The sequence below is a fragment of the Temnothorax americanus genome, unplaced genomic scaffold (genome assembly GCF_048541705.1).
Source record: "Temnothorax americanus isolate GAGA-0224 unplaced genomic scaffold, ASM4854170v1 Scaffold22, whole genome shotgun sequence".
NCBI lineage: Eukaryota > Metazoa > Arthropoda > Insecta > Hymenoptera > Formicidae > Temnothorax > Temnothorax americanus.
In genome coordinates, this window is record NW_027509360.1 from 3,077,757 (window position 1) to 3,095,333 (window position 17,577).

A 17,577-nucleotide genomic window follows, 5' to 3' on the forward strand; every position below is an offset into this window, starting at 1 on the left:
GTTCTTTGATACATAATATACGCCTTCGAAGCTTCCAACGTAAAACCACGTCCTCCCGAGGACGATGAATCCATAATCTAGTTCGAGTCTCATCTCTCATCGCCGGCGAGCGTTCTCTCGAATCAAGTCGCGCTTCGATAGGTATCGATAGGTCCCTGGCAGATCCGGGGCATTCCGGGGGGCAAACAAAGATGTCCGTTGGTGCGGCGGAGCGGAGTATCGTCAGTCGTTCGGCCGGACGTGTTTGTGAGTAAATATCAGCTGGATGCGCAGCGCGATTCCGCGACGACGTGCCGACGTGCGAGCGCGACGACAGTAGGGACGATCTACGACGGCTGGTGGGCGCGAGAGAGAGCCACGACGATGGGCCTCTTCCCGACCTCCTCGCCCTTCGACGCTGACGTCGGTGAGTAATAAGTAATACCCTCGTTTCCTCGCGGTTGGCCTGGCCTGGCGACACTCTCGCCGTGGCCCGTGGCCCAGCGCCGCCTTCCGCTTCCCGCCTCCCGCCGCGCGCGAGGGCCCGCGACCGCTCGCTCGTCCCCGGGCCCTCGCCCGAGGAACGGCTATCCTTTTCCACGTCGGACGCATTAAGCGGTTGTTGACACTTGACCTCCGACCGCATCGTCCGATTCTATCGCGCTGATTCCTCCGCCCCCCAAATCCGACCGATTTTCCGCGCGGAAAAAAACGGGGCGGCGACGATTCCGTCGGTGCCAGCGATGACAGCTCGCCGCTTGATATCTCTCTTGCGTGTCGCAACGCAATTGCGGAGAGCGTCTGTTCCTTTGTTGAAGTCTTTATCTATACGATGCCTGCGAATTTTATTGTTGTATCTGCCTGAGTTATCTTAATCTTTGTATTTATATATATATATATATATATATATATATATATAAAGAAAAACCTGTTTATTACTATTTGATTATGCATGTCATTGAGAATCCTGTGATGAATCACTCTTTAAATCATTATTTAATTGCGTTGCAACAGAAAAGGCAACTAACGAGAAGAATGTAAAGGAAGAATGGGGAAAGATAATGGACATCTGCGACAAAGTGGGCACCTCCAGTCAGAACGCCAAGGACTGTTTGCGTTCTATCAATAAGAGATTGTACCATCAGGACCCTCATGTGGTCATGCAAGCTATAACGGTTAGTACCATTGTCCTTTAACAGTAAATGCCTTAACCTGTTTCACCAAATTTTTAATTATTTGTCTTTGATTTAGTTGTTGGACGCTTGCGCCAGTAATTGCGGAAAGGTTTTTCACTTGGAAATTGCGTCCAGAGATTTTGAAAATGATTTGCGAAAGCTTATTAACCATCCGCAACCGAAAATAGTGGATAAAATCAAAGCGCTTTTGAAAAAATGGGTGGAAGGTGATTTTAAAGCAGATCCGCAATTGAATCTGATTCCAAGCTTGTACAATAAGCTCAGAAGTGAAGGCCATGACTTTTCTTCTGTCTCGGATACGGTGAGTCTTTATCCTTTGTGTTATTATCGCACCTTCTTCGTTAACTGTAGAAATATAAATGGTTCATAGTTATAGCAAAGTCGAGTATTGAACCACTACTCCAGATTGAATTATTTAAATCAGTCAGATAAGACTATCACTTATTGACACTCTATGTCCCTCTTCTGAACTTATATTGTATTGTATGGTTACTTTATAAACTATCAAATACATTTTGAATAAATCAACTTATTGGGCATGTGATATTATTAATTCAATTCAATTTTTAAACTATTTCTTGCATGTATAAAATGCAATGTTTTTTAGCCAAAACGTGCTATGACTCTGAGCAGAGATCCTAATGTAGTAACAAATTCGCAAGAAGAATCAGATATTGCAAAAGGTAACAATTTGATATTATTTCTATTATACATTAAATAATGTCAAGTTTATTTTTATATTATTATTATATATTTAGTTATTATATAGACAATTTTTTGCAGCCATACAACTTTCGTTGCAAGAAAATAAGACGCATACTCAAAGCACTTCTTCGCATAGTTCGCCAGCCTCTAAAAAAAGTACTAGTTTATATCCTAGTGTGAATTCTGTGCTTGGAGCTTCGAGCACCTCCCAAGAAGGCAGAAAAGTACGTGCTCTGTATGATTTTGAAGCTGCAGAGGATAATGAACTAACATTCTTAGCAGGAGAAATAAGTATGTGTATAAAAATTATTATAATACAAAAACACAAACAACACACACAAGATGATAGATATTAGAAATGCATTTCTAATTATGAATTTGATTTTTTAGTTAACATTTTGGACGATTCTCATCCAAATTGGTGGAAGGGCAGCAATCAAAGAGGTGAAGGCCTCTTCCCCTCCAATTTTGTTACTGCTGATTTGTCTGTTGAACCAGAAGAGTTTACAAGTAAGATATACGCGGCTTAATTAATTTTTTGATGTTTAAACGTCCTTGAATTATTTATTATGTGTGATCGTGATTGAATTAATATGAATGTATTTATGTACAGAATTGGAACATAGTAACAAGAAATTAGTGCAATTTGCGGAAGAAGTGGAAGTAAAAATGGTGAAACGTGAACCCGAAGTGGTGGAAGTTGAAATAGATGAAAAGAAAATGGATAGATTATTACATCTGCTTCACGAAGCTGATCCACAATGTGATACCTCCGATCCTCAGGAAATGCTTGATTTAGAAGGTAACTATGAATAAATTCATGATAAAAACAATTACAAAAAAAATGTTACAAATATTCATCATTTCCATCTATTGCATTTTGCAGACCAAGTTACGGCAATGGGGCCCTTGATTGATGCGGCTTTGGAAAAAGTAGATAGGCGGCATGCGCAGCTTACCCAATTAAGTTCCGATTTGGTCGACGCTCTTAATTTGTACCATACCTTGATGAGAGAACCTCCAACGCCGACTGGCTACACTTTGCCTAAAATGCAGCCACATATAAGTTCTTATCCATTCCATAATCCACCACCAACGCACGTAAGTGCCTCGACGGACTCTAAGTAACGATTCTTACAATAGCGTGAGATATTCTGACATTGCTACATCCTTCAACAGATGTTTAATGGTATGCCGCCTTCTCCGTTCCCCACTGGAGCCGCCTCAGGTCCGGTGGGGCCGTATAACACGAATTTGCCGAGCAACGAGTACATGGGTCCTACCAGTATGCCAAACATGGCTTTACCTCAGCATTTTCATGTTCAATCAGGACCTCACCAACATCCGCCTGGACATCCACAAGGGTCATCTTTGCCGCCGCCTGATCAAAACCTTTCTTATCAACCACAGGGGTATGTTTAATTTATTTTTATTGTAACACTAATCTCCAAATTCGCTATAATTAGAGTAACTGTAAATAAAAAATATTTCCATGTTTTGCAACATTTCTCACACATAAATTACAATACACATACAAGCGTGTGCATACACATTTTTCGTGTATTATGTAACAATATTATTGCTTAATTGCATTAGGTTTCATTTAATTTTTTCTTTTTTTTTAATGTTAGAAATGATAATTTAATATATTACATAGCAGATACCCACCTCAAAGCGGCCCTACACCCGGGCCATATGGTCCGCCTGGACCTGCAGGACCATCTGTAAATCAGCAATCGCAATATGCTCCACCGAATGGGCAACACATGATGTAAAGCAAAGCTATGCGTTACGATTCATCTTGTACTCTAATTCAAGTTGTACAATATTACACTATATTATAATTATTTAAATAAACATACCCAAAGTAGCCAAAGATAATGGGTTTTTAATAAAAATTTTATGTTTGGATCTAAAATCTATTGTTTTAAGTATAGGTACATCCGATTAAGAAAAGCAAAGCAGAAAGTTTTGTAATTCTTTTAGTTTTGTAATTCTTAGGTATTTATTGATTCAGACTGTTCAGTTTAAATTTATACATTCCTTCAAACTAGTTTGATTTCTGTTATTTGATTATTGTTTGAATCACATTATTTAAAAAAGGTATTTTATTAAATATATCTCTCAATGTATCTGTAAAAATATTTTAAATCCCATTTCTACACATGACTTTATTTTAAATAATATTTTTCTTATTATAGTTTTATGTATATAAATATAAAAAAAAAGATTAATTCTTCGTGCTTTGTTTTACATCTAAGTTGTAACCATTGTCACATATGTCATAAATTGTAAATTTCGCATTTTTAAAATATTATATATATTTTGAATAATGTCTCAGCAATGTGTCGGAAAAATACATGAAATATGAGATTTTGGAATTTGTGTATGAATAGAAAGGCTCAAGAAATATTTTATAGTTTTCTACTCTGCCATCGATCAAGTGCAAAACTGGGATTGCAGAGTGATTACTAGGAAACGAAGTGATATTATTGTTAAAGGAGTGTTACAATCATGAAATGTTGTTAAGACTTTTTTAATTGCCAAACATCTTTTGCAAGAAATTTAAAACATTTTTTGCAAGAAATTGAAACATTTTTTGCAAGAAAATATCTCAGTATGGTCTAGTCTCTCCATTGTGTACAATAAGACTAATTCCTACTAATTGCTTAAAAAATAGTGGGATTGCGACAAATTTTTTATCGATTGTTAAATAATAAGTTATATTTGTACATATATGATGAAACGTCCTCTCTCAAATATGTGAAGAAAATGGTCAACGCTTTTCGACCATTTACGATATATTCAAATTATTATTATGTTAACATGTTTTATTCTCCAATACAATGCATATCGGCATAATCATTCAAAGCATTCAGCTTCTGATGTAAAAAATAAAAAAAGAAGAAGAAAAAAGTACATAAGAAGTATGGAGAGTAGGCGCTATTTATGCTGTGTATGTTATGTTACCATTAAAATGGCTTTATTTATGTAATCAATTATCGCGCTTCAATTTCTTCTTTCTCGTATGCATACGGATTTACCTTGCGAAAGAAAATTTTGCGACAAAAAAAACGACTGTACATTATGTAAATACCGCAAGAAAATACATTTTTCGAAATGTTCACTTACATGCTTCTCTACTAATATTATATTCCCACTTCGTTGCCGTTGACAGAACCTTGACGAAATGCTAAGAGTATGATAGGAAAGTCTTCATTATATATATATATATATATATATATATATATATATATATATATATATATATATCATGTAGCGGTTTAGCAGATAAATATCAATTATCACCTAAAGTGCGAAAATCATGTGTGCATAATTTCGGCCTCCAGCATCTCCCAGTACTAAAAAATATTGTTGCAATAATTATTATATATTCTGCATATTTATACGCGTAATACGCTACGTTTATACGGATTCTTCTCGGTATGCCATCTGTCACTTTTAACTAAACAACTTAATAATGCATACTGTTGTCGCTGATCACAGACTACAGTTAATGAAGAATGAATATTTTTTCATTGTGATATTGATTTCTAAATCCGTCATACATTGTATATACGTTAAAAATTGCATATTAATTTTTCGCTTTTTCTCGCCGCACCTTACCACGACGACCTTCTGACTTTACAGTAACAATCACTTCTTAATAGTCATTAATGATATTCACGAATTATTTAAAATTGCATAATGGGCTACGCCTGAAGATATACATATAGATATACAGGGAATAATATAATTCCCCGTAATGGAAGATTTACGATCGATGGAACAATGAATTAATGATTGAAAAATCCCGCAAATAAGTCCCGTTATTAATCGTTTGTTTTTTCTTATGCAACATGTGGCACGCATCCGCGTGCATAAATTTTAATTAATTTTTATTCTTGTGCGTAAGTTTTATTCTCGTGCGATTGTCATTTTAGTTCATATACCAAGTAGGTTTTATTAGCGATTCGCAACAATCAAACAATGTATAATTATATTGTAAATATTTTTGTTTCACTTTATATTTTACTTTGCATTATACTATGCATGTTATATTGTTCGCATATATGCATATTATGTTGTGCATTTCTTATTATCAATTAAACTTTTCTGAACAAAAATTTAAGTTGATAAACAAATAATATATTAACTATTTTATGAACAATTACGTATAAGATTTTTCTAGGCAATTTTGCAAATATTCATGCGTGAATAACATAATCATCACTTAACGTGCCTGACGAACGAATAATAGCGTATTAACATCTAATGAATTATTCTAAAACGTGAGAAAATTTATATGCAACCGCCTATAGCGTATACGAGATGTATAAATGTTTAATTATTCTAATATTAATTATTAACGCATCGCATTGAAAACAATGAAGAAATTTTTTTAATTTTGAAGAATTCTTTTAACTAACGCTCTTTATTTCATTGTGATATTGACTTCTAAATCCGTTGCTCTTTTTAATCGATTATTGATTTTTCTATATAAATAATGTTTAGATAATTGTATCCGTTTTTTATATTCTTAATTAATGATATACTTTAATTGATTTCATTGATGTTATTCATATACCACTTTCTCGCTCTTAATTGCTACTTTTACTGCATGCGTCACTTTTCTTATCAGTCGTTTATATCATTTCGTATATCAGATGGTGTATCGATAACGGATTGATGCAACTTCCTTATAACTGTTTTGCTGATAAAATCGTTAGAATAATGAATAGATTTCCTTGGCAATGGCATTTCTTAGATCGACAATGGACCAAGCAACCTTGGCATTAACATTCTAGATCCCTCGGTTTCGTTTCCAAGTCGCAGACAAGACTTCGTGACTATCAATCATGATAGCCGAGCCGCTGTAAAATATCTAGTCATGCAATAAAACGAAAAAAAGAATAACTTACTCTTCTCGCTCCTTTATCAATATTAGCAATCATTCAGTATCAACATTTATCAGCAATCGCTATATTTATAATGATTAATAGCTTTATATAGTATACATTTATAAATCTATTAATCATTATTGTTTAACTTGCAGAAAAAAGGAAATCCAATTTCTCGTATTATCATAAAAATTACAACAACTAATAGATTTTTATGGGGAATTTTATTTTGATACTTGGTTACGAAGACATACGATGTTAAATGGTTATTTCCTCTCTTCTCTCCCTCGATATTTTCATCAAGAAGGAATAAATTTCAAATTTTCGATCCTAAATCTTTGTTGGTAGAAATGGTAGACAATTGCAATCTTAGTTTTTTCGCTTTGCTTTATGTTTTACATCGTCATTCTTAAATTGGAATTTCTCTATCAAGGCAATGTTTTGTTCTATCACTTCTACTGCTCTCGTATATGTAGCTCAAGGCCAGTGCAATTGTTTTTCTAGGTCTAGGATCGGCTCATCTCAAGTCAGATTTGCGTGAATATATCTCAATGATCGAAACAATAATGACTTTTTTCGTGAATAACTAAATGACTTTGCTATAATATTTCTAATAAGAAATAAACGTATTTAAACAGCGTATTAAACATAATTTAGTTTAACAGCCATGTTCTGCCAGCCACTGCACAATATTCTTACATCAATTAATCTTTTAAGTATTGAAATGTCTATTATAGAATAATTAAAATGTATAAATTACAACTTTGGTATGCAAGAGTTAACTTTTTAAGCAACCAATTTAAATGCTATAAAAACTTTTCTGCTGTCGAGAACAGCTATTTAAATACCTGTTAAAAACTATAATATAATATTGTTTTATTTAAATATAAATAATAAATTAAAGATTAACGAATTAAGAGAATGTTAAAATAAATTATGCGCAAAACGTAGTTATTATAGCAAAATTATTGACAACAAAATCTTAATAGATTGTTAATTTAATTTTTAAAATGACCGATGGAATTTATATATGTATATGTATATGCAAGTCATATATCGATATATGAAAGAGTAACGATAAAGAATGCGGTGTAGAGGATTTAACTAGAATCAGTTAAATAATGACGAAATTAATTTTTTCAATTAAAAAATAGTACATTATACTCTAAATGGCAACGATTTATGGAACGTGAGGAAAGAGATCTCTCAATGTGTCGGAAAAAGAACTGTCCGTTGGATCGAAATACGAAACACGACACGTCTAGCTACTTGAATGTGTACAAATTCGAAATCGATAAATCTGAAATCCTGATAATGTCGTGTGACGCGTGTTAATTATTACCACATATCTCTCACATGATTCACCATCATTGATAAGAATTCGCGTTAGCAAGATTATTTATATTTAGTTTGTATGATATCAGCTATAAAAATCCTATAAATCCATCTGTTGGTTCTTCCATCCTGGGATAAGGTATGATGTTATTTACCTCCTTACATAATTTCACGATAACTTCTCCGCATTCTTTACTAAATGATTCATTAAAGAAAACAGCTAAAATTAAAACAGTTTAAAAAGCAGTATCAAGTGATATTATCCATATATGAGAAGAACAACTTTAATTTATTTCTAGTTTAGCTTGTTAAGCAATATATTCCGCATTGCGCAACAGCCTTCCTGCACCTTAATAAAGCAATTGCGTGCAAACTTTAGCCATTAGCTAATAATTATTGCGGGTATGCGTTAGTTCTCAAATTTCGCGATCATAGATAAATGCCCACTTTGAAAGGTCAGGTTTCTATCGGTCATTAGATGGGCTATAGATTAAACAGTAGTGAGACGTCACATGGAAAAGGTTGTACATTTCACTAGCGGTATATTTGATATTTAGCAAGGTTTGAACCTTATAGTCCAAGAGCTGACGACACTTTTGGCCAAGTGATTTTATAAATCACGATTTTTTGTTATAACCTGCGTGAACGACTCTTCTTCGATAATCCGAACACCTGGCTGGCCGTACTTGGGGGGTTTAGAAGTACGTAGGTGAAAAAAAAAACGGATTTTCAATTCATAGTATAAGTCTTAATTTTTATCGGATATTGATAATTGATCACTCAGGAACATGCAAATAAATTGCCAGTTCGATTGCTCGGGGGGAATTAGTCGCCGCAGGCTTAGTTAAAAAAAATGAAAATAATTATTTTCAAGTCACACTATAAAAGCTGGGTTTTTTTTACTAACAAGTATAGTGTTAACACATACCACCCAAAAAAAGCCAAGTGAAAATTTTGGTGGCATCTCTAAAAAAATTATTGAAAATGCACAAAGCCGGCGAAAAGGTCTGACGGTTATATCCGGCTATTAAATACGGCCAGCCAGGTGTTCGGATTATCGAAGGAGAGTCGTCCACGCAGGTTATAACAGAAAATCGTGATTTATAAAATCACTTGGCCAAAAGTGTCGTCAGCTCTTCGCCTATTAGGGACCATGCGAATATGATCTGCGAATTTAATGGATGACAGTGTGATTATATTAAACATCTTTGAAAGATTCACGAAACAACGATCTAATCTATGTCAATAATGATCACTACGAATAATCATATCAAGAGAATTATAAACAATCTTTTCATTATATAATATATATGTATATAATATTGAAAAAAATAACTAAATTTTTAATTTTTGTGATGTTTGTATTAAAAAGAAAGAAGTTTTATCGATGATTCATGACAGTCATAATCTCAAGGTCTAAATATTTGTGATCTAAATCTTTCATATTTTGATGTAAAAATTGGGGCTTTGATATTTTTATATATTTAAAATTGAATATGAGAAGAGATGAGTTTCTTTTCACTCGCAGTTATTCTTACGTATTATACGTATAAAATATATCAATAGATTGCTTATCTCTATATCTTTGATGAATCTTGCGCTAATTTACAATAATTTCTCAATGTTAATATAGAAAGAAAACGTGAGAATAATAATGCACTACCACTACTGGATCATTACTATTGGATATAACAATTCTGTGTAGCTGCCTTTGTAGAAACTACTTTTCCAGGTCGTTCCGTAGAAAGAATGACGAGAAAGAAGATCATAAAAATATTCTTATCAATCTACACATTTAGAAAATATAAAACTTCACGAGGGAATATCAGCAGGCAACAGTTTCTTCGTTGTGGTTTTCGTAATAATTATTTCTGTCGTCCTTGTTGCATATATGACCAATCTCAATCTCGATACAGAAAGGAAACGTGAGAATAATAGTTCTACCACTACCACTACTAGATTATTACTATTGGATATAATAATTCTGTGTAGCTACTTCTGTAGAAACTACTTTTCCAGGTCGATTCCGTAGAAAGACGGACGAGAAAAAAGATCATAAAAATATTCTTATCAATCTACGCATTTAAAAAATATAAAACTAGATAAAATATATAACGAATCTTTGTTATATATAATGAATCATACATTGTTATATAAAGACTAATTAATTATTACTTAAGCGGTATTTTCTGAATTGTGTAATTATTATTTTTGCCTAATAAAATCCATGAGGGTACTAGCCGATCTATTTTTTATTTTTGCAATATATTTTTGTAAAAATTATAACATTCTCTTTTAATTATATGCACATGTTGTAAGTGTAATGTAATTATGCAGGTACTATAAATTTAATAGGCGGCTATACTTCTGTGAGAATTAATTAATTTTTATTTTTGTGAAATTGAAATACATGTATATGTAAATTTCAAGGCAAATAAGATAGTAAAAATATAATTTGGAAGCAAGATAATGTACAAAAACAAAAACAAATTGACTTTGTAATAATAGTATTATGAATATAAAACTCTGTCAAAATCTGTGTATGAAAAATTTCGTATTTATCGGTAAATTAATGGCTTGATTAATTATGAATTTAGTTGTTACATAGAATGTATTTATATCACGGTTTATATCTGCCACTTCTTATTTTTATGCAACGATTGCACGCTATGTTAATGAAGAGCAACAGGATGGCAATTCGCGTGTAATTTTGTAAGAATGAAACGGTGAATCTTAACGTAAGCTTTCGCAATAATGCACCGGCAGAACTGTGTTATCGAGATGTACATGATAATTCACACCATTGTCTCGGGACAATGTTTATTGTCTGGGTTCACGATTTTAGGAGCCACGTGCGTGATAACGGTCCAAATAATAACGCCCGTTAATTTTATGAAGGAAAACTCTTATAGAAACAATTATACTTTTATTAGTAGCCATAAGATAATTAAAGCACTGAAACTCTCACACTTCACATGGCATTTTTCCATTAAAATCATCTTTTCTCTCTTTCTTTCGTTAAAGGTTTTATAATAACTAAACAAGATTTCGTGTTTTTCGTTCTCGATTTATCAGCGAATAAAAACCTCATTGTCTTCTCCATCTAAAATCGACATCGACGTAAATTAAATGCTTTATTGACAGCGGATTGCGACGTCTGCGATCTTTGTGAAAACCTTGCCAGGCGTTGAAATACTCGATGACGCAGAAGAAAAAGTGATATGGAGACATGCAGCACATTATATTATTTTAATAGCGCCATTTATTTTCCTCGATATTCGCACGTTTAGTTACGATCGGATCTAGACGCGACGCTTATACACGAACGAATCTCGGTATGGAAATCTATTCACATGCGTGTTATATACGCGATTAATCTGGCGATTTATCGGCAAAAATCTTCGCCTGATTCGATCACAGATTCATGCGTTGCGAAATTGACTCTTCGAAGAGCAAAATACGCGCGCGAAAGAGAACTATTATTGGCCAGACCGGTTTTGTTCAAATGAGATCGAAACGTTATAAATTATCCTTTTACAAATTTTAGTTTTCAGTATTTATGTATATTTTGATCAATAATTTTATTATTTTATATTTTAAAAATGCTTGAAAAAAGCATTTTTACATTGTCTGTAGCTTTGAATACTGCAAGACGACTATCATATTGTAGAACTTTCTTATTTTTTAATCCTGTATTCTTAAAAAAACTTTTTATTTTGGTTTGACATCTCGCCAACGACCGAACGCAATTTGCACTAGCTTGCAAGTTATTTTTATACATTTAAAAATGCAAAAATCTGATCGAGCCCCCAGTTTTTTCTCTTTCTCTTTTTCTCTCTCTTCTTTCAAGAAACGTTGGCATTTAAATCTGATTTGCCATTCAACCGTGGGATGTTTACATCGGACAGAATTCGTTAAATTTATCGAGTGGGATAAATTTTATGCAAATTATGATCTTAGCTGGATGATTTTCACTTCGGCGGAGGAGTCAAGGTCAGATGTACCTACCGATGAAATTTCCGTCAAAAGTGCGATAAATCTCAAACGGAACTTACCGCCGGTTTCCGCACGCATTTTTTGTTTGCACACGCTGTCTACGTATCTACGCATTCGCACGATCTTTCGCAATGATCGCACGTTGCATTGTTCGGTCGGTCGCAAAGCGTTGCGCAAAAATGTCATAGGCCTGTTTCAAGCCGGGAAAATAAGCGTCCAAATATCAGCAATCATTAGAAGGCACCGGCTTAATTGTATTTCGCAATTTTTATTGCACCAACGGCGAGCAACTCAAATAACGTGCATTAATTATTACAATTAACTACGTAGGAACGTTGGTTCCAGCGTGCGTCATACGCGTGGATAAACTGTATTGAATTTATCACATCTTGGCTATTTGGCAACGTTAATGCTATTTATATGCGCACGCCTGCATATTAAAAGGCATAAATTTCGAGGGACAAGGCCGTCACCGTCGAAAGGTTGGCGCAGGCATAGGTATTGTACTTAATCTAAATGAAGTACCGACAACATTTAACGATATATGAAGGACGAAAACGGATGTTTTCTTCTTCGCGTGCGTGAGCGAAGCCGCGCGGCCTTTTCAGTCCAAATCGCGTTTCTTGCTTGAAATAAACAGTCGGAGATGCGTGTCGACTCGTAATTTGAACCTTCGCATTTGTTTGTCATTTTTCGAATGGCACGAAAATAAATAATACTTTTTTTTTATGCAAAGATACAAAATATGGCCCTCGTGACGTCGCAAAAAAATAATAAACTCAGTCAAATTGAAATATTTAATGTTCTTGGCTAGTCTCATTTTTTATTTAGTATTAATTTAAAAATCAATTCTTATTGTTAATTATATTGTTAATTATATTGTTAATTTTTTCTTCGCTTATTTCTTGCACACATGACAAATTAAGTAATCTTTCCACGCGACAAAAACATATTTGGTTTGCTTCATTTTTCGAAACTTCAGCCTCGTATTCAGAATATTTCGTCTTATTTTCAATTAAATAGTTTAGTTCGACACATTAATTTTAGGAACATCAAAATCGAATCCTTGAATCAAACTTCGAAACCATCGATGGCACCAAGGTCCCCGTTGCTCCCACCATCGCTAATGGACACATTCCATCGTTTGTTATTTTGACTCTGTATCACGCCTTACATAATTTCCTAGCGTCCGAGAAAGAGAGAGTATTTCATTCCTATATATTCTACTTCAAGGATGATCCTCAATAATTTGTAATCCGTTGGAGATGTCGATGAACCATCGATTCACCATTGCACGTGATTGCTGCAAAAAAGTGTAGCTATATATTAATGTTTGTATACATTCTTTACATAAAATATCTTTTTAATATCATTATTATTTAATTTAATGTTACATTTGTTTTAATTATCACGAATTTTATCTTTATATACTTTTAGGTTTTTTTCGATAATTATTACGTCCTATTATAGTATTATTTTATTAATTATTAAAAGATTATACAATTAAAATATGTTATTTATTCTATAATTTCCATATTGTTTCTTCGCATTATTAGTTTTTTATTTTGAGATAATAATCTTTATTTTTTTTCAAATATTTCAACTTTTTTCTGAGATGCTTTAAATAAATTATTGTCCAAATATGTTTTCTATTGTAATGGCTTTGTTAAACCATGTAGTTGTTTCTATTTAACCCAATATGCTAAATAAACAAAATAATATATTAAAAGAAATAAATCGAACAGCAGAGTTACATTAAGAAAAAAAGAACCTGTTCTTCTTCATTATTATTTATCGTTGCATTTTTTTACTCTGGAACTGATACTTTTTAAGTTAAATGAAACAACTGCATCCGAATTCGGGCGACGTGATTTTATAACAGAGAGAAATCTCAAGTATTCCGTAAGGTATACATCGTCGACCGACGTCGCGGCTATTACGAGCGCGCTTAACAGGTGTTCGAGAAGTTACCGGAGCTGCAGGCAAAAGTGTTACATCAGCGCGAAGACGATGCGTGATTGTTGTATATATAGTGCGTACGTATGTGCGTGTATGTATAGGATATGCGTATGTACGCAAATCACTCTTACGAATCCTGATTTATTATGGCACGAATCGCAAGCAAAGGGTTGTTCGACTGTGCAAGTAAAAAGAATTGAAAGCATGAAGTTATCCAAATATAATTGTTTTACAGTTTCCCAGTGTTCTGGGTTCTGGTGGGAAATGACATTATAAAATTGTTATATAATGAAACAAAAATATATCGTAAAGACGATACATAGAAAAAAAGAAAGAGGGAGAGAACATAATGTTCTATAATTCAATCTTTGATATCTTTTGGATGCTCAAATTTGCCGCAATATTCGAATGAATACTAAGAAATGTTGCCTTTATTTATTCACTATATGTACAGTTCTCATCCTCGAATTCCACATGATATAAAAATATCTGTGATTTTAACGTTCAATGATATATAACAAGATATCGAGGAGCTACGATTATTGTGATAATTATCACGCTGCGCATTAAGTTTACTCATAGCATAATAATATCAGGGAAGAACTGTGAAGAGGGTCACGAATTAAAGTTATTAAAGAATTAATTATGACAATATTTTATAATAAATAATATCTTCTCCGGACAGTTTAGCCTCGAGAAGTGGAAAATACTGTGGACTTTATAAGTACATTTCATGGCCTCATATGATATTAAACACACCATAATGCAGCTATGGCGCTTTTGTTACGATCTGCACAAAACTATGTATCATTGTTGCAATATTTCTTATTGGACATAAGTGGACGTTTATGGATTTGTATAAAAAATGATAATTGTAATTCAATAGAAAATTAATAAACGTTATAAATAAATTAGAGCATTTCTTTATTTTATATGGGGATTAACTAAGATTTACGCAGAGACACTTGCATTTCGTTAGTCTGACACAATCGGAACCTCCTCCACTTTTTCAGCGTGGACCGTGGAAACTCTGAGAATGAAACTCGGGCCTTAACCACGAGTTGCAGCACGGATGACATTGACTAGCCTGTTACCCGTCTACGGCGTCTATGTTACCACTTGGTGAAAGTTGACGAAGCGCATCTTCAAGGTCATCGCCTCCAGGGAATCGTCTCCGCTCGCGAGTGACGTTTTCTGAAATTCGGTGCCACTAAAAGACGTCCACCAATTACAAAACGTAATACTGCAATCTTTTCGTCAAAACGACTGTGAACGCGACAAAACGGCGTATAGATAATATCATACGACGTGCGAAAAGAAGCGGGTGTTGCCTTAATTGCCGGGAATGTTAATTGCTCCATTGTTCGTTTCAATTACTCGATACGAGCAAGTAACAGGTTTTGAGCTCGCGCGCGAAACAATGTCGATAATAATTTAATAAGGTGTTTAGCGCGGTTGGTGACTACCGTACAATTCACAATGTAGATATCGTCGTTTAATAGAGTGCTCTAGAAAGTGTTATTTATGCTTGGACTACACACGCTTGTAAAAAATATTGAATGAATACTATCCGCACTAACACTTTTATAATTTAGATATATATTATAACTCCATATATATAACTCCAAGATATATATTAATATAGACACCAAAATTGTGTTTCATATATTTTATTTTAATTTGACTTATATATCAATAAAAATTTAATTTGCGTAAGAATTAAGTAAGATATTTAACCTTTTTTTAAATTATTGAAATTAGAATACTCTTAATTTTGTTGCAAATTACGACAGTCAATGTTTCTGAGATATAATTCAATAGAGCTATGTATAGTTCTTGAATTATTATGTAAAATAAAATTTGTTATTGCAAAAAGTAAAATTATGTAGCAATAAAATTATATTGCAATATTTCTTACATATATACAATATGTAGGCAAATAAGGTATATAAGATCATGTGAAGAATACCATGTGTTCATTTTTACAATATAAATTCGTATTTAATTATCAACGCGTGCTACGTCTTTATTGTAAATGTAATGTAAATGCCATTAACAATAAACAAATTTAATGATCATACGGTCATTGTTCCATCAAAGAAAGAGAATTTCGTCTCGCCGTGCTCAAAAGACTCTATATTAACATATGAAACGAGCGATACGTGCGGCCGACTATTCGTCATATTTGAATTAAGAGAGACTCAAAGAAATAGAAAGTCTTTTTTATCTACCGTTATTGCGACTATCAACGCGCAATGTGTGCCTGAATTCATGATGACGATAAACACTTCCACGAGTGTCCGAACAAAATACGCTTTCTAGGCCGTGCATTAATTAACACAAGACTTCTAATAAATAGATATAATAGACTTGAGATAAACCGGCAAGAATCCAGTTCAATTGCGCGAAACGTGTCAGAATAGCTAAAGGATATTTCAAGAATATGACAGATTTTGAAAATTTCCAATTTGGCCTAATTAAAAGGAGATTCAGATTTTTTAATTTTAGAAAGACAAAAGGATATTCGTGAAATTATGCTTCGAAGATAAAAACATTTAATAAAATATACTCTTTTTCTTTAATTTCAGATTAATTTTGACAGAAATTTTATATTCAAAGTTTATTTATCAATAAACTCAAACTCATATTAAAACATTAGTCGTGTAGCTTCGTGACATGTGAAAAAAATTAGTTATAAATTGCTGATCGTGTGTAACCAACACATCGTGCCGGTACGATTGTGGGAACAAAGAGTTTACTCCAACTGTTATTAGCTGTTAACTCCAACCTATCCTATCATTAAACGCGTAGAAAAATATATAGGTGAACATTGATCGATCGCTCGACCGCTTTAAGTTCGATCGGATCGATGCACGATGCACCGTCGAACAATCTTATCTTTCTCTCTCGATAGAATTGCATTTAAAAAATTTACACAGTTATAGGAAAGTCTATATTTTTCTTTTTACACGCGTATATCTTATAATAATTTTTTTATAATTCAGTACATGCAGGTTTTTCTAATAATAATATAGATTTGTTTCTTCTATATATAAAAACTTGGATTTTATAAAAACACAGCAATAAATTTTCAATAAATAAAATTAAATGTACGCCTTATATCAAATTATTTAATAACATACAATTATTTTCTTTATATCTCATAATGATCATTATTCTAAAAACTGTATTATGCACATTGCGAAAATGTAATCATAACTTAATTGAAATTAACGAAGCATCCCAGAGATAATATCTTCGAGTCTTATACAGAATGATGGCGTAAGTTATTCTCGTTACTTACTGTGTCAATCAATTATCGCCTGTCATCCTCTTCCATTAAATCCATCCTTTTAATTCCTGTAAGCGGACCGGATTTGGCTCACAATAAAAGGAAGAGAAAAAAAATGTGAAATCTATCTCTCGTCGCTTGCGAGGGCACACCACTGCCTTCTTCTCAAGAATCAATACACGGGATCTCTAACTCTCAATTATCCGAACTAATT

The 17,577-nt window shown here is 33.3% G+C and overlaps 1 protein-coding gene across 3 annotated transcripts; it reads left to right on the top strand.

The window, feature by feature from the left end:
* The first annotated feature begins 187 nt into the window (after window positions 1–187).
* Window positions 188–15,228, top strand: Stam (signal transducing adaptor molecule). 3 transcript variants are annotated; one of them, XM_077407020.1, is made up of 10 exons: window positions 188–406; window positions 994–1,154; window positions 1,231–1,476; window positions 1,783–1,858; window positions 1,959–2,171; window positions 2,271–2,390; window positions 2,494–2,682; window positions 2,767–2,981; window positions 3,060–3,292; window positions 15,085–15,228. In XM_077407020.1, the coding sequence occupies exons 1-10, from the start codon at window positions 364–366 to the stop codon at window positions 15,155–15,157; spliced, it is 1,569 nt and encodes a 522-aa protein (XP_077263146.1). In that variant the 5' UTR covers window positions 188–363; the 3' UTR covers window positions 15,158–15,228. The 3 variants fall into 3 exon arrangements, with proteins under 3 accessions (XP_077263146.1, XP_077263144.1, XP_077263145.1); XM_077407018.1 differs by lacking the exon at window positions 15,085–15,228 and adding an exon at window positions 3,538–5,011; XM_077407019.1 differs by lacking the exon at window positions 15,085–15,228 and adding an exon at window positions 3,541–5,011.
* The last annotated feature ends 2,349 nt before the right edge of the window (window positions 15,229–17,577 follow it).

Bases quoted from the DNA above. Each gene is read 5' to 3' on its own strand.
- Stam (XM_077407018.1), top strand. From the start codon at position 364: ATGGGCCTCTTCCCGACCTCCTCGCCCTTCGACGCTGACGTCG. The intron at 1,859-1,958 runs GTAACAATTTGA...AATTTTTTGCAG, and splicing joins AGAATCAGATATTGCAAAAG to CCATACAACTTTCGTTGCAA. The intron at 2,172-2,270 runs GTATGTGTATAA...TTGATTTTTTAG, and splicing joins ATTCTTAGCAGGAGAAATAA to TTAACATTTTGGACGATTCT.